Genomic DNA, 22191 nt, shown 5'->3' on the forward strand with positions numbered 1-22191 from the left:
CCTCTCACTGCTCGAAGGCAGAAACACTTAAGTCATGTCAATTGTCAGGTGTGAAAGGACTTAGAACTGGGAGAACTTGGAAAGCTTAGAATTTGGAAAAATGTGAACTTAGAGAGATCTTTTAGTGGGGGCCCAGCCTGCTTCCACAAAAGGTAGAACCAGTATCTATAGCATCACATGTGGTGTATGAGACTGGCCACTTCAACGAGGCTAACTAAATAACACCTCTTTGTTTGTCTCTCTTCCTGTCCAGGTGCGTTCTGGGTAATACCACCATCCTGGCAGAGTTTGCTGGGGAGGAAGAGGTCCAGCGCTTCTTTGCACAGGGCCAGCAGCTAGCCTCAACTACCAGCTGGCAGGCTGACCCGGGTGTCAATCAGACGCGGATGGGTGGTTCCGGGCCCAGATCCTCGCACCCTATTGGCCACCCCCACTGGAACTCTGGCGGCAGCAGTGGCGGCATGGGAGGAGGTGGAGCCAAGACGGGGGGAGATCTGCTCTGGGGGGGCGTGCCCCAGTACTCCAGCCTATGGGGACCGCCCAGCGGAGAGGAGGGGCGGGTCATGGGGAGTCCTACTCCAATCAACACGCTGCTGCCTGGGGACCTGCTGAGTGGGGAGTCCATGTAGGACCACGTCACAGAGCTCCATGCTAGAAAAAGGAGGAATGGAATACTACACAGGAATACTACACAGTACTACATATATACATGTATACAAACAGAAGAGCAAAAACCAAGCAAATCAATGTGGTGATAATCAGTGTGGGTGGGATGATCGAGGGACAGACTTGAGAAGGACGAGGTGACTCTTCTGTGTCCACGCTGCTCACCCTCTTCCAATTTTTCTGTTTGTAAAAAAAAAAAAAAAACATTTCATTTTAGATTTGTTCGGCGAGAGGCTCTGGTTACAGTGTTTTAAGTTTGGACTTTCGGAAAAGCACGAGTATGCCTTTGACTCAACCAACAAAGGAAGAGAAACATTTGAACTTTACTCTGAGACTATTTGTCATGTGAAACGTGTGTTTTAGACTAACTGCTTCAAACAACGAGCTGCCATCTTTAAAACTCCCATAATCCCTTGCTGCCTGGCAGCAGTCAATCCACACCTCAGAGAAACCATAGATACACGTCATTCCCAAAGCCCATCCCCTTCCTGTCGGGAAGGTTCCAGAACTTTCTACCAGTCCGGAATTTCTCTTGTTTGTTTTTTCTCAGCACTAATTACTAGCCTTAACCTCCCCCCTGGCCTCGTTCCCCTCCTTTATTCACTGATTCTCACTCACTCTGTACTTACTGAAGAAAACGTACTGAGAATTGCACACTCATTTCTGAGCCAGCGAAAACCGAGGGGAGAGGATGTGCTTGTAAGAGACTGAGGCCACAGCAGCGCTCAACTGGAATCCTCGGCGGTCACAAGCACATTATTCAGTCCCCACCACTCTTAAAGGGATTGATGATGCAAACGCAAAATAATTTCGCCTTGTTCATTTTAAAGCCATTTTTGTCATGGAGTTTTGTTTCCCCGAATCATTCGCAAAATAAGCGAAGAGAAATATGACTCCAGTGTGTGAATATTTCCGGGGCGTGTGTGTTTACATGTGTGTATGACCGTCTTGTTGAAGTCTAGTAACCACTGCTCTATGGAACTGTAACAAAACACTTGTTTTGAAATGCACCTCAACTCGTTTAAGGACGAACTTGTGGTCTGGTTCCCCCCCGTTCTGTGACTGTGGAAGACCTCAGTCGTTACCGTGGTCCACTAATCTCTCCTTTACACCAACACACCCTTTCATGTGACGTGCAATATAAGCCACAGACTACTCTCTACTACCGTCCACACCAAGTACTCAAAGGGTTTCTCTCACAAACCTCTTTCAAGAGCAGAGACAGAATCAGCAAGGACTCTCTATATCCATGCCCCCTGGGTGTGTGAGCTGGCTGGACCTACTTATCCGTGAAACACAAGGATATACAACAAGCACTTGTTATTCAGTCTTGGACTGGGTCTTTCTAATCCAGCCTCACAGTGACGGACTAGAGGGGCACAGGGGTAAGGAAGGGGGTGTATGGGGCATTATACCAAAACGAGACTTGTTCCTTATTTACCCACAAGACGAAACCATGCATTTTTTTCTTTCCATTGTTGTATTTGGTACAAAAAAGTATGGAACAAATATAGAACTGCTTTATAAAAAGAGGTGGTTTATCATAGCACTTAGCAAAGAGCGTCAAGCTCCTTCACTTCAATGCCAACGAATCAGAAGAGGAGAAGCGTGTGACACTGAAAAACTCTAGGAAAAAAACAACAACAAAAAAACAAGCAATCTACTACGACGTGGCTTCTGTGTAACTCTTTATGAACTGTAACAGATGTGAAACTATTTTCAGTTTTCATATTGTTTTTTTTATTTTAGACCTTCCCTTTCTCGCTGTCTGTGTGTGGTACCAGGAAGCTTTCTGAAATGGTAGCAAAATGAAGGGATGGAAAGGAAAGAAAGAATGAAAGACTTTGGGCACTATCGGGTGTGAGACCCCGACGCACTCGCCTGTTTTCCCTTTCACTATCAAAGTAAATATCACTGTTACATGACTGAAAATCTTTAGCCTTGTTGTCTGGAGACGCAACTAGATGCTGCGGCAATGTTCTGGAGATGGATTCTGCAGGGGGATCGCCATTTTCTCTCTGTCTCGCAACCTTTTTCACAAGCCCTGCCAACCTGTATGATCGTGTGGCCATTGAGTGCCTGCCTGCTGCGGAGGGGGTGGACTTCATAGAAGCTCCACACCAGGCCTCTGCAGCAGCTCTCACCCCACCTTCCCCTCTCCATCCCTGGGGAGCCTCACAGACTGGTTCCCCCAGGGACCTCCCGGGCCTCTGGTGCCCAAGAGCAGCTGTCAGAACTGTCCGATTCGTATTAACTACTACTACTGCGCCAGCTTCTGTTGTTCATCACCTCCACTCTATCCCTCTCTCTATCCCGCTCTCTGTTGTTCATCACCTCCACTCTATCCCTCTCTCTGTTGTTCATCACCTCCACTCTATCCCGCTCTCTATCCCTCTCTCTTCTGTTGTTCATCACCTCCACTCTATCCTTCTCTCTATCCCTCTCTCTTCTGTTGTTCATCACCTCCACTCTATCCCTCTCTCTATCCCTCTCTCTTCTGTTGTTCATCACCTCCACTCTATCCCTCTCTCTATCCCTCTCTCTATCCCCCTCTCTTCTGTTGTTCATCACCTCCACTCTATCCCTCTCTATCCCTCTCTCTTCTGTTGTTCATCACCTCCACTCTATCCCTCTCTCTATCCCTCTCTATTGTTCATCACCTCCACTCTATCCCGCTCTCTGTTGTTCATCACCTCCACTCTATCCCTCTCTCTGTTGTTCATCACCTCCACTCTATCCCTCTCTCTGTTGTTCATCACCTCCACTCTATCCTGCTCTCTATCCCTCTCTCTGTTGTTCATCACCTCCACTATATCCCTCTCTCTGTTGTTCATCACCTCCACTCTATCCCTCTCTCTGTTGTTCATCACCTCCACTCTATCCCTCTCTCTGTTGTTCATCACCTCCACTCTATCCTGCCCTCTATCCCTCTCTCTGTTGTTCATCACCTCCACTCTATCCCACTCTGTTGTTCATCACCTCCACTCTATCCCTCTCTCTGTTCATCACCTCCACTCTATCCCTCTCTCTGTTGTTCATCACCTCCACTCTATCCCACTCTGTTGTTCATCACCTCCACTCTATCCCTCTCTCTGTTGTTCATCACCTCCACTCTATCCCTCTATCTCTGTCTCTCATGCAAGGATCACTTTAGCCAGAGATGGAGAGGTTTTTGAATTGTGTTAAGTTTTTTTTTGGTTTAATTGTTTTGGTTTATTATTTTCATATCTGGAAAAATCTCCAGTTGTTGTTTTAGTTTTTGTCAAACTTGCTGTTGTTGATGTTTGTTTTATGATGATTACAATGATTTTTACGGATGTTTTTTCAAAGGCTCCATGCAGTGTTCAGCTGCTCTCCTGTCCCCTGCTCTTACTGCTCGGAAGCAGAAGCTAAAATACTTCTGGTTTGACGCGCACCTCAGAAAACGCAGCCCACCACAGGAATGTTATGGATACGGACACTGCAGATCTCAGTGGGGGTGGTTCATTTGGTGTGGTTGTTGGACAGTCAGTGTTTTGGTTCAGGAGCGGACCTAATGGTTCTAATGTACAGATCAGGTGTGAGATTGAGGGTATCTATCTACCCGGCCTGCTCTGCTCCCCCTCTCTCTCAGCCTCTGCTGCCCAGCCCACCCTCTCTCTCAGCCTATGCTGCCCAGCCCACCCTCTCTCCCTTCCCATCCCCATGTTGTCCACTCCACACACACACATACACATCCTCCACTCCAGTCAGGCCTCACTCACACTGGTGCTTTATTTTCCATAGGCTGTCTAGGAGCTTTCTGGCAGAATGAAAAGACAGACTCCTAACCACTATCCCTCTCCGTCACCCTGAATACCATATAAACTGACGCAGCACTCGATTTCTATGCAAAGACAGAGGTTCGCGCTCAGAACCATCAACCATCAGTCCACCAACCATCTGCCAATTGTCTAACCCCCTCCTTTCCACCCCTCTGGCATTTTTTCATACCAGCCAGCACTGGGCAGACTCCCAACTACCCTCCCCACTGTCCCATCACTGTGGTGTGTTTGTAATTCAGTCTCACTGATATCCCTCATACATACACACCTCAGGAGGACCACTGAGTGGACTCTGCTTTCCCCTGTTGGCGCTCTAGCATTGTGTAAAGTACATCTGTAAAGTACAGTTCTTCATTGTGATGATTTCAAGAGCTTTTAGGTAACACTAATAATGACCTGCTGAGTGGTATGAGTGGTGGGGATGGGGGTTTCTGGGAGTCCTTCCTCATGTGTCATGTGCCAACTGGACTAAAATATATACTTCAGCCCTGCCATTTATCATTGAGTTGTCTCTGCTGTCAGATGAGCCTTCAATTCCCAAGATTCAGTAGTTTTGAGACTACATTTCCTCCTGAATCCTAGACTTAAAGGCACATGGGTCATGGAGGAATGTGGGGTGGGAGGAGGGGGTAATATTTGGGCCAGGACATATGAGGCAGTCCCTTGTCCAAGCTATCAAAAGAAAACAAGAAAACAGGCAGTCTGTGTGTACTGTTGATGGGTCACATTGGGTACACCTTTTATGAAACCAAAAACATGTTATCTTTTTTTTGGGGGGGGGGGGGGGGGGACAAAAAGTAGAAACTAAAGTACAAAAAAAACTGTTTAAAAAAAAGTCCTAAAGTATGTTTTTTGCTGTGCACTCCTTGGCTGAGAGGCCTCGTTCTGTCTCTGCAAGCCTTTCCCCCAAACTGTGGCCCTCTGACTGGGGCTTTCTTCTGGAACACTGTGTTGATGGTGTTCGTTTCTGACCTCCAGCCTCGAGTGCACCACCCACAGAACATTGCCCCAGATCTGGGTTTTTGGGTTAGGGTCCAGGTGGGGCCCACCGTATCAGCAGGGCCAGGACACACCTCACAGTTTTGTTGTTCGGTACCAAGTCTTAAAAGGGGAAAGGCCTCTTCCAAGAGTTGTTTTTCCTACTCGTCATTGTCGTGTGACATTAGCAACAATCACTAATTGCCTGTTTCTGAAAAACCTGAATTGTTTTGCTCCACGCTGGGCTCCCCAGGCTACAGACTGGAATAGGGTCACAAAAAAGGGATTGGGGGGTCAAGTCTCAGAGGCGTCCCAGGATTCTCTGTGCAGCACGAGCACTGAGAGCCCACCTGTCACTCTACCCACCCCCACCCCTACCCCACCTTATTGACCCACCAATATACACCATGGATGACTGGTGTAGGAAGTCAAGAGAATCTCCCTTTTTAAATCACTCAAAGGCAACTGGAGTTTAAGCAAAGTATGCTTCTCAATCATGGAGCAGAGTAGGTTCTGGGGTAGAGACCCCATTCCAAGAGGAAAACAAGAAAATAAATCTTCGTCAAGGGCCTGGGTTGAATATGCACATGCTAGTTTATATACATGTATACATCTAAGTGTGCATATGTATACAGCTAGGTTTCTCTTTCCACTTTACCCTAAACCCGCTCTCTGCCCCAGGTCCAACCTTACCCCTATGTATTCTCCTTCTCTGTATATTTCCCAGAAGATAAATATAATATTAACATATCAGAGTAATACAAAAATAAAGAATACAAATACTTGAATCAAAAGAAGCGCCAATATTGTAATGTGAACACTTTGTAATACTTTTGTCTCATTCATACACTTCCTGGATATTTGAGAATATCTGTTCTGAGTGAACTAAATTAGAAAAATGAGGATTGTTAAAAACAAAGATTGGTATAAAAAAAAAGGCTAAATGACATCTGTTGTATCTGAGTGTTTGCACAAGGTTGCCTGTACTGTATGATTCATGGGTGGGTGGATGGATGTGTCTGTTTGACAGACCGTGTGTATGAGGTTTCAAACGATTGTGAGCCTGTGATTTACAGCGGGAATCATCTCCGCTTTTTCATTTGATTTCTATTCGGTATATTAGTTTTATGTTTTATGTTTGGCTTATCAAAGTATATTGTGATGTTTATTGTTATTAGACTCTAGCGTTGCACTGAGTGTCAGCCCTCCCCTCAAGCTAATCGAACAACGCCAGATAAAATACTGGGGGCAGACGGCGACTTCACGTGTAAATGTTTACTCAAGGACTTAAGAAAATAAGTGTTTTTAATCTGTAATATGTTTATATACCTTGTAGTGGCTTTCATTGTGGAATAATCCAAGAAAAAATATGGATTATTAAGTATTGCACCATTTTTTTCAGATTATAAATTTAAAAAGTATACAAAAGCAACAAAAAAAAACTAATATTGAAAAAAGTTACAAAAAAAGTATTTTTGAAGACCTGTGGCCATAGAGTTTGGGTAGAGAGACTTGTAGCTCTCCCTGTCTATTCAGGGAGAAACCGAAGGACAAGACATCAGAAGGAGGGTTGATTACAAGGCTCACTTCAGAGGTGCCTACCTTTTTGGTTTGTTAGCTTTTGTTCAGTTTCATTTTTGTTAAAATCTCGTGTTTTATGTCTGCTTGTTTTCTGCAAGGCCACTGACGGTTTACAACCATTGTTGTTTGTCTGAAGTTCGAGGAAAATGAATTAACTGTATGAAAATGTTGGAAAAACTAAAGAAAAGGACAAATACTTCCATTTTTAAAAAGAATAACAAAAACACTTTACAGAATGAAGATTTTAATATTGTGCTACTTTCAGAACTCTGGGATCCAACAGTGTTGTCATGTTATATTTGATCTTTGACATCTTTGTTCTATGTTGATTTCATGGACTATCTAAAGCCTGTGCATTTTTATTACATTTTTCCTTTGTAAAAAAACAACATAATTGCTCACTATCTTGCACACATAAAGTGGATCTTGTCTCAGGAAGGCCAGGGTTCCAGAGTTCCGACTCCACTCCATTTTAATGTACGAAGAAAAAAAAAAGATTCAAAAAAATGAAGCACTGAAAAACTTATGAATTTCAGAAAGAGAGAAAATATCCTTTGTTTTTAAATCCGTAGCAGTTTACAGTGCCTTCAGAAAGTATTCACAGCCCTTGACTTTTACCACATTTTGTTGTTATAGCCTGAATTTAAAATGTATTAAATGTAGATTTTTTTGGTAACTGGCCTACACACAATACCCCATAACGTCAAAGTGGAATTATGATTTTCTACATTTCTAAATTCAATGAGTATTCAACCCCTTTGTTATGGAAAGCCAAAATACATTCAGGAGTAAAAATGTGCTTAAGTCACACAAGTTGCATGGACTCTGTGTGCAGTAATAGTGTTTAACATGATTTTGGAATGATGACCTCATCTTTGTACCCCATACATACAATTATCTTTAGTCAGCAGTGAATTTCAAACAGATTCAACCATGAAGACCAGGGAGGTTTTCCAATTCCTCGCAAAGAAGGCCACCTATTGGTAGATGGGTAAAAAAAACACACAAAAAACAGGCATTGAACATCCCTTTGAGCATGGTGGTTATTAATTACACTTTGGATGGTGTCTCAATGCACCCAGTCACTACAGAGATACAGGCGTCCTTCCTAACTGCGTTGCCGGAGAGGAAGGAAACTGCTCAGGGATTTCACCATGAGGACAATGGAGACATTAAAACAATTACAGCGTATAATGGCTATGACAGGAGAAAACTGAGGATGGATCACTAACATTGTAGTTACTTCACAATACTAACCTCATTGACAGGGTGAAAAGAAGGAAGCCTGTATAGAATAAAAAATATTCTGAAACGTGTATCCTGTTTGCCACAAGGCACTAAAGTAATACTTCAAAAAATGTGGCAAAGCAATAAACTTTTTGTCCCTCCATATTTTCAATCACTGCATCTTGTTATGGGTATGCTTGTAATTGTTAAAATCCTATAGGAAAACCTTGTTCAGTCTGCTTTCCACTAGACTAGACACTGGGAGAGGAATTCACCTTTCAGCAGGACAATAACCTAAAACACGAGGCCAAATCTACGCTGGAGTTGCATACCGTGAATGTTCCAGAGTGGCCGAGTTAGTTTTGACTTAAATCTGCTTGAATGGCAAGACCTACAAATGGTTGTCTAACATTGATCAACAAACAATTTGACAGAGCTTGAAGGATTCTAAAAAGAAAAATGGACAAATGTTGCACAATCCAGGTGTGGAAAGAGACTTACTCAGACTGAAATGTGATTCTAGCATGTATTGACTCAGGGGGTTGAATACTTATCTAATCAAGATATATTCGTGTTTTATTTTTCATGAATTTTGCACAAATATTAGATGTTTTTCTTAGACTTTGAAATGAGAGAATTGTGTATATCATTGCCCAAAAAATCCCACTAAGTAACAATAAAATGTGGAAAAAGTGAAGGCTGTGAATACTTTATGAAGGCACTGTACATATTAACCAAATAATGGGCTTTAAATGAACTTACAAAAAATGGAGTGCTTTATATACATTTTTATTAAAATTGCTTTACATTTAAAAACAAAATTATCATTTGATTTTGATTGTTACAAAAAAATGACCGTGAAAGAACATGCAAATTCTGTATGTTTTGAAACTTTATTGTATTTTCTTAGAAGTCCTGTCCTGACTGAATAAGGACCATTGTGCATTACTCTCTTTCCTCTGTCATTCTCTCTTATGTTGGGTATTAAAGAACAGGGAAAATAACTGACGGCGATTTATTTGGAGTCGATTTATTTGGAGGATGTTTTTAAAACTAGCTGGTTGTAAAGGATCATGATCTATGCACAAGTTTGGTGGGGGGGGGGGGCTTTGATGGGTACAAGGCACATTTTATGCAGGGGTATTGGGATCCACTGTTTTTATTTGGTTGGGTAGGCCTACCCCCCCACCCCAAGACCCCAACATCTGGCTTCTTTAATTCAGATTGACATCGCGCTACATGGCTATACTGTGTATTCAGATTGACATCGCGCTACATGGCTATGCTGTGTATTCAGATTGACATCGCGCTACATGGCTATGCTGTGTATTCAGATTGACATCGCGCTACATGGCTATGCTGTGTATTCAGATTGACATCGCGCTACATGGCTATGCTGTGTATTCAGATTGACATCGCGCTACATGGCTATACTGTGTATTCAGATTGACATCGCGCTACATGGCTATGCTGTGTATTCAGATTGACATCGCGCTACATGGCTATGCTGTGTATTCAGATTGACATCGCGCTACATGGCTATGCTGTGTATTCAGATTGACCTCGCGCTACATGGCTATGCTGTGTATTCAGATTGACATCGCGCTACATGGCTATACTGTGTATTCAGATTGACATCGCGCTACATGGCTATACTGTGTATTCAGATTGACATCGCGCTACATGGCTATGCTGTGTATTCAGATTGACATCGCACTACATGGCTATACTGTGTATTCAGATTGACATCGCGCTACATGGCTATGCTGTGTATTCAGATTGACATCGCGCTACATGGCTATGCTGTGTATTCAGATTGACATTGCGCTACATGGCTATGCTGTGTATTCAGATTGACCTCGCGCTACATGGCTATGCTGTTTATTCAGATTGACATCACGCTACATGGCTATACTGTGTATTCAGATTGACATCGCGCTACATGGCTATGCTGTGTATTCAGATTGACCTCCTACATTGCTATACTGTGTATTCCTAAACCAATGAGCGTCTTACTCTTTAGCACTGTGCCCGTCACCCCATCTGTATGTTCTGTCGTTTCATTCAGTTATTTTGTTTTTGTTGGGATGATGGGTGGGACGGGGATTTGGGGTTAGGGCTGCTTTTTGCCTTTTTTGGTTTTGAAATATTAAGGAAAAATGTCTGTACTGAGATTTAAAGAAGAGTCAGTGGCTTGTAATGATTTATTTTCTCAATGTATCTCTTTCTCCTCATAGAATGTGATTGTTTAATGACATGCACCGAAAACAATGTTTTCATGAACTATGGAGCTTCTTTCATCTATTAATAAAATTGCAGTTTTTTTCTGGTCTGTTAAAGAGTGTTGTGGTCAGTTCTTGATGTTGGTGTTTGTCAATTAGTTTGCAGATTGGAGTTTTCCCTATTAGATCCTGTTCTGAGGGTAGCACCACTAGTACACCTATACAGGCACAGTGACCTATGTACTAGCTCTCAGTCTTTTCCATTCTCATCCTGTAGGTGGGTTTGTTGGGCAACCATAGTTGGGTGACTCCTTGACACTGTAGAAAAGAGAGGTGAGGTGGGACCAATAGTTTACGATCTTGCACACACTTGAAAAAGCAATGATGACAGTCCAACTCTTTCCCACCACCTGTCACAGTGGGTTAGAACATGTATCTGAAACTCTGGTACTGTTATTTCTGCCATCCACTCCCCCTTTAAAAAACATTAGGGGTTCGCTCAGGGCTTCAGAGTGATATGCCGGGGGCTGGCGTAGTGGTTCTCCTGTGCTTGTCTGGCCTGGGGGTTGGCGTACACAGGGGACTCTGTTTCCTCCAGGTGTGTAGGCACAGGATGGTTATTTTGGGCACTTCCAGCTCCTTGACACCCACTGTTCATTTCCTCATAGATGGGGATGGGGGCTTGTGTTTTATGACGTTTTCTCAGCTTAGCCTGAAATGGATATGAGGCATACTTTTATACTGACAAATTTACTCATGACTTTATACCTGACTAAAATTAGATGTGGAAACAATGTTCATCATGTGTCTGAAAAATAAAATGAAGTAATTCCGAGAGTAACAGTTACATTTAAATTTCGACATTAACATACTTGGTTGTGGTATGGTGGTAAGATTCGGGTTGATTAGGCTACTTACACACTCTACTGCACACAGGCAGATGAGGACGAGGAGAAGCAGGCCAGCTGCTGCAGAGATGGTGTAGATCAGTGGGGGGTAGCTGGAGCACTGACACACACTCTCTGCACAATCAACACCCACACACTTTTATCCAAATACATAGTAAGTCTAAATCCAGGACACTCCAATTAGTATGATATGTTTTGTATAGTATGTATTCATTTGTGGATGTCCATTATCCATTTCGTATGATATGTTACGAATTACAATTTGTTGTGGCTAACGTTAGCTTGGTGGCTAACGTTAGCTAGGTGGCTAACGTTAGCTAGGTGGCTAACGTTAGCTAGGTGGCTTATGTGTAGGTGGCTTATAGGTGCATATGTCGGCTCAATCGGAAATGACCTTTACATTTATATCGCGGAATCTGTAACACTTAAGCTTTACAAATGGAATAAATCCCTAAATCAAGGTCAGAATGCAGAGTATCTGTAGACACATCTCCGCCACACCTTAATTCATCGATCTCCACCCAAACGAATAGCGGGGTGAATAGCATTCTATTCTCATGCTTAAATTTAAGGTCAGACTACGTGGAGGTAACAGTGCATAAAAAGGGAATTACGTTCCATTCACTTGCATTTAACTCAGGTCGGAATTCCCCCCAATGAGAATGTGGACACATAGGATGAACAGGGCTTAAAGCCGTCACTCTCAGTAACTCTCCAGTACCATGGTTGGTGACCACTGATAGTTCCTTCTCAGTGCTATAGCCAAATCATGATCACGTACCTGTCCCGTCAACAAACAGGAAGAATTCCAGACTGCCAGAGACTGTTCGGTCAGAGGGGTCAGCTGTGTAGACAAACTCACAGATGTACAGGCCTGTGTCTGTGCGCTGAAGATGGGCTATGGTCACGTTGAGCAGGTCAGAGTTCAATCCGCCTGTGACCTTCAGACGATCTTTGTACAGCCGGTTAACCCTCACCGTCCCGGGACTCCGGTCCTTGGCCATGAACAGCACCTCCCTCTCAGGCCGGACACACCTGTGGGTCAAGTAGAGACTGACAGGGGCTCCACCTGTCTGCTCAGGTGTACAGGAGAGATCCACTGACTGCCCCTCTGAGCCCTTTATGTACATCACCTCCTGACGGGCTGGAGAGACGGTTGTGGGTTAGTGAGGGTAATGGATTAAAACTCATGCAAGTTACTCATAACCTCCATTGTGTATTAATGATAACCTTTTGGAATTTGCAGGTGATATGATTGAATGGCTAAATTAACATAAATATATTTTATTTTCCAACAAAGCCAAACACAACTTTTATTGTGTTCCTAAAAAACCTAGTTTTAACCTCAGTCCCCGGAGGAAACCCCTCAATGGAAATTCACCACTTACCAGTGCTGATCATCAGTGTGAGAATGAATATCCAAATCAAATACCAGCTGGTCTTCATGGTTTTACTTATGTATTGATCCACATGACCTGCTCTAGCATATCACCCTAATGTTGAATCATGTGAGGAGGACTGTTTCCTATAGGCTACTAAACTGTGAAGCTCTGCGGTTATGCATTGTGTACATGTATAGTTCTCCCACCTATGAGCTCAGCACAGGAAGAAGACTTGAAAGCCCCAACTGTCAACAATCTAGATGAATACATTTGAGAGGAAACAGGACCATATTTGTTGAATGGCTGTGAGCACATGCAGGAAACTGAACACTGCTGGCTCAAACTCACTTCTGAACGTGCAGTGTGGTATAACTTTTATGTGCAAATTGAATTCCAGCCTAAATATTGATATTTGGGTAGCACTATACATGGAGCTATACATAACACCTTATGAAACCAGCCATAACACCTCTATGACAGTTTCAATATCATGCATAACAACCTTTATAACACATGTATTCAACATCATTTAGAAGGAGTTTTCAAAATGAAACTCCCTTTCAATAAAAGTGTATTAATCCGTTGTAAAATTGAAATGTGTATCTTTACTGTCACAGTACCAAAACTCCTTACACACTATTCAAACAACAGGCTGGGAGCACAGAGCCACAATGGCAGTAAGAGATGTCAGCAGCCCCAGGTTTAGTATATTTCAAATACAAGACATAGCTGTGCTTGATTGAGCTTGCCTGGTGCCCTCTAGTCTTGTTTATATTGTGGGAGGCAACATGTCTGCCTAGGGAGACGAGGCGAGCTCTATTGACTAATCAATGGAATAGCCCCAAAAGTGCAGACCCCACATACCCAAGATTTTAAATACTATTTGAACCCAGGTCTGGATGGTACCCGAGTAATTGTTTATCATTGTAATGTGTTAGTAAGCCATCTATAGCTGCGACCTGAAGACGAGCTCCACAAACTAATGCCTATCTCAGCAGGCTAACACAATGTTGTGGTGTGCAGGAGACCTGGGCTTCAACCCATCCTCTTAGTAACACCAGTAACCATCTGGTTACTCCCACAAGATTTTTATACTAAAATAACCTTTTGTACTTTAATGAAACGGGACTTCTTTTGAATAGCCCTCATAGGCCTAATGCAATTGAAGAATGACCCAGTTGTTTCTTTAAGTTTCTATTTCCTGACGTTTCTTTCCTGAAGTTTCGATTCCTTGACGTTTCTTTCCTGAAGCTTCGATTTCCTGTTCAGCACAACCCCCATAGTTTCAGTGTTGCAACATTTAGCTGTTGCAACATAATTAACTCATTAAGTACCATATCTGATTGGAGAGAAATACTTTATGACAATATGTATCAAACCGTTAAATATGTGTATGCACCAAGGATAAGATAGTTATGTTCATTATTATTCAATACGTTGTCAGCCCCATAATATCACACTTACTCTTTAAAAGTTCAAAAGGATGGACTTTATTCAAATGCGCGGGGGCATTAGGACAGAGTGCATGTCTATGTGGACTGCCCTGGCAGAAGACACACCCTGTTGCTATGCCCGGAAAATAAAAGCAACCCCACTGTCAAGTAGTCACTTCATATGGTGAATACAACTTCAGCCGTCAGTTTCAAGGTGAGCAGAAGGAAATGTACTTAAACATTGTGGAACATTTGTATTTTGTAAGAAGCTAATTGAATGCCATAATAATCATAAAGGCTTTTAAAAGTGCAATGTGTTTAGGTTTAGTTGTGGATTCAAAAGAGTATAATTACTAAGGGCATAAGATTATCACAATCTACGACGTTACCATTAAACATTGCCATTTCATCTCTAGAATCTCTGTATAAAACCAATACATTTTTAATGACTCACTATTTAACTTTATTCAGCTATTAAGAATGATATCTGCCTGAACTTTTAGTGAACAACATTTTGTTACGATTGCACATAATTTAAGGTATTTATATATAAAATATAGAAACAAGAACTGGAATTGAATTGTTTATGTTTTGGAATCTGGACTCAGAATCGTTAACTGTCGTTCCTTAATGTTGTGTTATGCGAATGATAAAAGGTGTGTAGAGAAGAGTCGTTGAACTCCTGCAGGAATTATAGGGTGAGAAACACATGCAATTACATGTGTTTCAAACTTTTAAATTAAGTTCATATACTTCCAACTAATGAAAGTTAAACATAGAACATTTTATTTTAAAGAGGAAGTTCTGAGGTTCCTGGTTGAAGTGATTGTCAAAGCTGACAAACCTGTCTTTGAACAACAATGCTGCGCTGAATATCAAGTTCATGTATGAGGGTAGATAAGCACCCATCTGAATCCCTGTTTACACCTTATGCTAACATGTGGTTGTTGTGTTCCTATCAAGGTGACCCAATCACTTTCTGATCAAGGTTTCTTGTTTCTACATATGGTATTTTATATGTTTATTAGCCATCCACCTTGTTTACAGTGTGACTTTATTTCTTGATCCCTCCCTATATGCAAATTATTTAAAATAAATTTGTCAAAATAATGATTATTTTATGTTAATACAAATAATGATGCCTTAGGTCAAAGGTGCCACCTGTCAATGGTTTTAGACAGGGGTATAATGATGATTTAAATGGTTTGATCATCCAGTAAGATATCCAGATACAATACCTCTATCTACCTCCTGAGGTCAGGAAGAGCTGATCACAAACAGTTATTTTAATCATCTACACCTGTCTAAAAATCTAAATGTGGACAAGATCAGGACACACAATGCATGTTAGCACCAGGTATAAACAGGGCTTGAATGATTTCATTGTAAATCATTTTCCAAGTGCAAAATTATTGACAATTCATTTTTCACTTTTGCCTCAATTACCCTTCCTTTTATTTTCCTCTCTCAAAGATGCCGAAATTAAATGACATGCAGTGTCTATAAGATGGGTAAGTCAGATACATCAAACTGTCAAATACTTTTATACTGTGTGTAGTTTTACAAAACATTGAATGAATATCTATCAGTGAAATTTGGATTCTGTTTCTGATCAATTCTATACATCAAGTAGAGATGGCCTAGATATGTTTAGCTCCAAGTTTCATCCATTTTAAATGATTGGCCAAAGTTTTATAATGACCTGGAATAAGAAAATAAAAAATGTAATGTGTCACAGTTCTTAAGCCTAGTCATGAAATGTAATCAGAGAGGAATGGCTATTATCCATCATCTGATGAATGTTTAAATGTAAATATGTAAACCGGCTATGTTGTTCATTCATGAATTGAGATGGCTTTTGCGTCCCTCTCTTTGCAACCATGAAAACACTTTAAAATTACAAATAGTTACACATTCAATAGATCATTATTAATTATTTTCTGACTATTATTTGTATTAATTTAATTTTAATTCACTACCTTAACTGACTAAAATGAAAATAGAATTCACCCCAACCCTGATGCAAATATTGATATAACATGAACATTAAGTCTTATATGGGTGAGTATTATTTTTTACAGAGTGGAACAAATTGCCATGTGGCGAATGGACAGAATCCCATGTGAGCTCCTGGTTAGAATCCATTGGAGTGAAAGAGAAGTACATTCTGAAACTGTACGAAGAGGAGGTTACAGGACCTGCACTAATTGAGTTACAGGAAAAGTATCTACGCGATACAATTGAAATGAAAGGCGGCCAAATCCAACTAATGCTGCACAAACGAGATGAACTTTTGAAGCCAGTACCACAAAAAACAAAAGCCGTCAGTAGCACACAGAGAGATACCAGCCATGTTGAATCTAGTGCTGTGTTCACACAAGAATCTAAAGACAAAGTTTCAAGATCCAGTGAAAAAAGTGAAAGTAGACCCGTTTCCATACCAAATGAATGTGAACCAAAATCGGGCGGGGCATCTTTGCCGCTTTGTGACTTTCGAAAATTTGATGACATTGAAAAAGAATTCAGATATGTAAAAAATACAGTACTTCCACCAGAGACCGGAATTGAAGACATTATTGTTCCATGCCATGAATACAAGTCACTGGAAAATGCCCACAAATTGGAACCACAAAAACTCAAGGTCAAAGTTGCAAGTGAGGTGCTCAGATTTGCATGTGCATGCATGAATATGCGGTCCAATGGCACAATACACTTTGGGGTTATGGATAAAGTTAAAGGAATCTACAAACATGGTGAAATCATAGGAATACCAGTTGAAAACCAAGATTTATTTGTGGATGCATTGGATTACATTGAAAAGAGCTTCAGAGGATCAACGCATCAGTGTGATGCCAGGAAATGCATAAGGAACCCAAAGTTCATTGAGGTAATTGACAAGGAGGCCAGTGAAACAACATGGATCATTGAATATGATGTTGTCCCCAAGGCAAAAATGGTAAAAGACAAACTGTACAGTGTCACTATTCCAAAGTTCAGCGAAAAATCCAACAAAGTAATCTATGAGGAGAAAGCCACCTACCACAGAGTAGGGGCTAACACACCCCGCATATCAGAGGATGGCCTAATTCATTTCATTCAAGACCTGAGGGACAAAGATCAACAGAGAGAGGAGGCTGAACTCTCAGACAACCAAACAGCTTCTGACTGTAGAGAGGATCAGAAGAGAAAACTCTCCATCCTCCTCACATGTGGAAAAAAGTACATGGATGACTCACTGTTCTACATCATCGTGACAAACAAACTTAAACAAGAACATCTTGAGAACATCAACTTCTTGACTCACATGAATATATTTTGTGTGTTTGACTTTGACCCAGATTCTAAGACATCGGGTCTATGTGAGAAATATAAAGAGCACCATGCCACAAACCTTCATTTCCTGCATGACTATGCTAATGATAGTGGGGTGAAGACCACTGACTTCATAAACCGTTTGAAGCTCTTTGATAAACCAAGCTGGATTTTCTGCAATGGGCGAAGCGATTACCTTGGAGATGAGAAACCTTGTGATGAAAAAACCTGGATGAAAACCAAAAAAAAGCTACTGAAAAGGGCAGTGTCCGTCATCTGCAATGACATCCTTCCTAAAGGGTCATTTGTGGTGGTTTTCTTGCTCATGTCTCAGGTCGAACAGCCAATTGTTGATACATTCCATGAATTCTATGCAGAAATGAATGGTCATGACGATTTGGCTATCATTTCAGAGTCTAAAGAGAACTACAAAAAGTGGTCAAGCCTTGCCCAGGTATCTTGTAGCATGGCTGCACTCAAAGAGATCAGTATTGTTGAAATGCCACTGAGTCATGTTGATGCCACTATTCAAACTATTCAGCCTACAGTTAGTCGACCCACAAGGCGCTTACCAGTCTTCAACAAAGGCTTGTGCTTCTTAAAGCCAGTTGAAGAGGATGAGATTAATTCTTTGGACATAGTCAGTGTTGACCAGTGTGATAACACAAAGGTGGAGATAATGGACCAAGACAAAATCAACACCATTGAAAAGTATTTCTATCAAGGTGGGAAGATAGACTGGATGAATTTGTGGCTTGCAGACAAAAATCTATGTGGGGAGGTCATCAAGCGAGACGCATACAAAGAAACAAATGAAATTCTGGAGAACATTGTACAGGGTAGTCGAGTCAAAAGACCCATCGAGACTGTGAATATATGTCACCATCCTGGCAGTGGTGGGAGTACAGTTGCACGACAGATCCTCTGGAGTTGGAGGACAAAATTGCGATGTGCAGTTGTCAAACAATCAAAAGAATTCACAACTGTGTGTGAACATGCAGTGCGTCTACGGGAATATGAAGAAAAGGACAAAAACAGCTGTCTACCGGTACTGTTGCTGTTGGAAGATTGCAATGGAGATTATCTGGATGACCTTAGGCGGGAAATAGGCAACGCTATTGCAACAAAAAAAATAAGTTCCTCTGTCCTATGTTTTATCCTGCTCATCTGCAAAATGTCTCATGATCCAGAGAGAATGTGCCGAGCATTGCCGTCTCAGACCGTCGCTGTGACACACAAACTGACAGATGGAGAGAAGACTCTCTTCTCAAGGAAACTGGAGAAACTAAAGCTGGACTTTAAACCCGACTTCATTCTCACATTTGTACTGATGAGTGAGGGCTTTAAACCAAGCTACATTGAGGGATTTGTGAAAAATCTGCTGGACAAAATTGATCATTCATCTCTTATCACTCGGCTTATGAGATTTGTAGCATTGTTGAACTGTTACATTCATGACTCCTACATATCTGTGTCACACTGTGAGGCTTCCCTTGGCATAGATATGCACATGGATAAAATCCGTTACCATGCATTTCTGGACTGTCTCAGCGAACAAGCTAGACTTGTTTTCATACACCTTTCACCTTTCAAAGGAGAAAGTCCATTACACATCTCGTCCATACGGATAATTCATCCACTGGTGGCAAAGGAAATTCTGAAGCAACTCTCTACAACCTTGCCTCAAAGCATGATCGCAATGGATCTACTACAGGACAAAGTACTAATGAACCATAGGTTTGGCAAGGATGAATTTTGGAAGTTCATCCAAGTTCTCTTCATCAGACGTAACAAAAAAAGCAGAGGAGATCCTAAAGACAGTTCATTCTCTCCTCTGATTGAACATGTCAGCACTGAAACAGGGGGCATTCAAACAGCTGTTGATCTTTTGAAAGCAGCTTACACATCTTTAGGAAAAGATCCATTTGTTGCCCAGCAGCTTGCACGTCTGCTTTACACAAACACAAGATTTGAGGAAGCCCTACGTTGGGCTAAAGAGGCAAAAGAAATCCTGCCATATGATACATTTGTCCTTGACACATTAGGACAGGTGTACAAGCGGTGGTTTTATCACATGCATGACACCCTTGACAAGCAAGAATTAGTGCCTGAAAAGGTTACTGACATCATTGACACTGCTCTGAAAGGAATTTCTGCATTCCGTGCCTCAGAAAAAACACCCTTAAAAAAGACAGTCAGTCTGAACAGCTCCTACTATGGGGAGGTGGATGTTGGATGTAGACTGCTTCAACTCATATCATCAGTTGATGTTTTTTCAACCAAAGGTGGAAATTCTGAGTTGATGAAATATTTGCTGACTGACTACAAACCACAGGCAGTTACAAATCCTTGGCGGAGTTTCCACAGCCAGTTGAAAGGAATGCAAAAGAGTATTTACCATGCTCTTGAGTGCATTTCTGAAGACCTCAGTTACTTTCAGACAGACATTAGTGACGAGGAAGAGGAACTTGACACAAGAGAGCCTGAACAAGTACACAATCCAAGGAAATGGCTAACAAGGACGAGTGCTGTGTATGCTGGCTTTTTTTGTAATGTTTCTGATCTAGGCAACCCAATGCCTGACAACATTGATGCTGAAATAGCCACTAATCCTGAAATAGCCAACCCATTCCAAAGACAAATGAAAATTTACAAGCTAGGAGGAGGAAACGTCACGTCCATCCTGTCATTACTCTATGATCAGAAGACAGAGAGATCTGCTAAAAAGCTGGAGGCAATAATTGGCATGTATCCAGAAAACCTCAAAAGGAATGACCTTGACCAGACAGAACTTGTCAATTTCATATTTTGTCAGATAGCTCTTGCTTGTGCTTTACCTGGCTCATCAAAGTTACTTTTACCTCAACAACTCCAAGATCTCAGCATGAGATTTAACACAGAGGGAAAAAACATGTCAACAGCTAGTGCTCTCTTTCTTCTCTTACTTCTGCTCTGGCCAGAGGAGCCAAGCAGAGAGAACACTAATCCAGCTCATAGCCAAGTCCTAATGTCAGCAATTGATGCCCTTCAGAGACTTTATGAGCTCAAAATTCAACATGTTCCTCCAAGGAAGAGTAGAATAGCGACCCACTTCTTTCTTGGAAAGGCAAGGGGTCTATACAAGATTGTCCACAAGGGTCTGATTGAAAAGCACATAAAAGGAAATCTCAGTGAAAGAAGAATGAAGTGGCTCGGAGGTGAGGTGTGGACAACCCCCGAGGTTGTACGATTGCTGAAACGTGTTGAAGGGTGGACAGAAAATGGACACCTGTTTGTTCAGGGTACAACCAAAGGGAGCAAGATCAGGGTCATTCCACGGTATTCAGCCTCTCTACCAAATGCAAACGAAAATGTCACTTTCTACCTAGGCTTTTCTTTTGACGGGGTGCTTGCTTTTGACATTCAAGTTTTGGACTAATCTAACAGGTCTAAGGATTAATGCTACAAACCACAAGCATTAATACAAAATAATCTCCCAACGTGATCGCCTACTACATTATCTAAGAGCTGTTACGAGATATCGCCAGTCAACAGTGACACTGCTGTTTTATCTGAGTTTGGTATTCTATTGTAGCAGTGAGCCAAGTGAGGCACTGTTTCCTACGCACTGCATGGAGTTGTATGCATGCAATCCTGATGATGCTGAAGTAAAGACACTTATATGAACCATACCTTGCTCTTGTATTGTATAATAAGTACATAAAACATGATGTCAAAAGTCAGAACCAAAAAGATATGTCCTCAACGGAGAAAAGCATTCTATGAAGGGCCTTGCCCACAAACTAGCCAACAAGAAGAAACAAATGGCTTACCTGGCAATTCCTGTATCAGAGCCCAAGGACATGAAGAGCGATATATATGATAACTGGACATTCTTTCGAGCACAATGGTAAAACTATGAGATATCTACCTGTCTGGAAAAAAAGGAAGAAAGGGTCTGCATAACAACTCTGCTAACAGTGATGGGAAAGGAATGCCACCTGTTACAGCGGCATCTGAATATGCCTGAAGCAGAGAACGGACTTGTAAAAAAATATTGAGGCGCTACAAAAACAATTTCAACCATCCAGAAACATAATCTACGAGAAGTACGTGTTCAATGCTTCAATGGTTTCTGTGTTTTACATTGTAGCCATTACCATATATATGATTGAATATTATCTGCTGTTGGCTTGTGTGGATGTATGTATGTGTTATGCAACATAGCTGACTTGAAACATTGTTAACAGTTTCAAGGCCATGGGACTTTCTCATGATGGAAAAATACAGAATAACATAAAAACGGACACATACAGAACGTAGTGTAGCAAACCACAGACTGTTTTTGTTAGAACTCAAACTTAACAATAACAGAAACCCGATATGTGATAACGGTATCTAGGGAATGAGCGCATAGATACTCGACACAGCAAGTTACATCTATCAACAGAAGCGCCAAGAGGCGGGGACCCGCCTGAGCGCCTGCAATAGGCTGAGCAAGTTTAAACCACGCCCAGTCTCTACTGTGATAGGCCAACAGACGGGTTGGAACTGTCTATCACAGTATAAAGAATACTGTTTTACATACGTCTTGTCAGTTCTCTGTTTTGCCCTGCGAGGTGGGACAGAGAGCCCGTATATACGAAAATTGCATTTACCACTTATTGCTTAGCTAATAAAAAATACATAGTATACAATCG

At 41.6% G+C, this 22191-nt stretch overlaps 3 protein-coding genes across 15 annotated transcripts in view; 2 read left to right on the forward strand and 1 right to left on the reverse strand.

Moving 5' to 3' along the window:
- LOC139365117 (trinucleotide repeat-containing gene 6C protein-like) overlaps positions 1-10594 on the forward strand; it is a 92509-nt gene extending 81915 nt beyond the window's left edge. For all 12 annotated transcript variants that reach the window (XM_071102513.1, XM_071102515.1, XM_071102516.1 and 9 more), the window contains one exon: positions 254-10594. In XM_071102513.1, the coding sequence (XP_070958614.1) occupies positions 254-629 (376 nt within the window). In that variant the 3' untranslated portion in view covers positions 630-10594. The remainder of the gene's footprint in view (positions 1-253) is intronic.
- On the reverse strand, positions 10576-12988 carry LOC139365118 (uncharacterized). 2 transcript variants are annotated; one of them, XM_071102527.1, is made up of 4 exons: positions 12774-12988; positions 12167-12529; positions 11396-11445; positions 10576-11189 (listed from the first exon to the last, which is right to left on the reverse strand). In XM_071102527.1, the coding sequence occupies exons 1-4, from the start codon at positions 12829-12831 to the stop codon at positions 10977-10979; spliced, it is 684 nt and encodes a 227-aa protein (XP_070958628.1). In that variant the 5' UTR covers positions 12832-12988; the 3' UTR covers positions 10576-10976. The 2 variants fall into 2 exon arrangements, with proteins under 2 accessions (XP_070958628.1, XP_070958627.1); XM_071102526.1 differs by having other exon boundaries at positions 11396-11499.
- A 1362-nt stretch (positions 12989-14350) lies between these two features.
- On the forward strand, positions 14351-22188 carry LOC139365120 (sterile alpha motif domain-containing protein 9-like). The gene is made up of 3 exons (XM_071102528.1): positions 14351-14414; positions 15674-15711; positions 16282-22188. Exons 2-3 carry the CDS (start codon positions 15687-15689, stop codon positions 20928-20930), a joined length of 4674 nt encoding a protein of 1557 aa, XP_070958629.1. The 5' UTR covers positions 14351-14414; positions 15674-15686; the 3' UTR covers positions 20931-22188.
- The last annotated feature ends 3 nt before the right edge of the window (positions 22189-22191 follow it).

The sequence above is a fragment of the Oncorhynchus clarkii genome, chromosome 13 (genome assembly GCF_045791955.1).
Source record: "Oncorhynchus clarkii lewisi isolate Uvic-CL-2024 chromosome 13, UVic_Ocla_1.0, whole genome shotgun sequence".
In the NCBI taxonomy this organism is placed as follows: domain Eukaryota; kingdom Metazoa; phylum Chordata; class Actinopteri; order Salmoniformes; family Salmonidae; genus Oncorhynchus; species Oncorhynchus clarkii.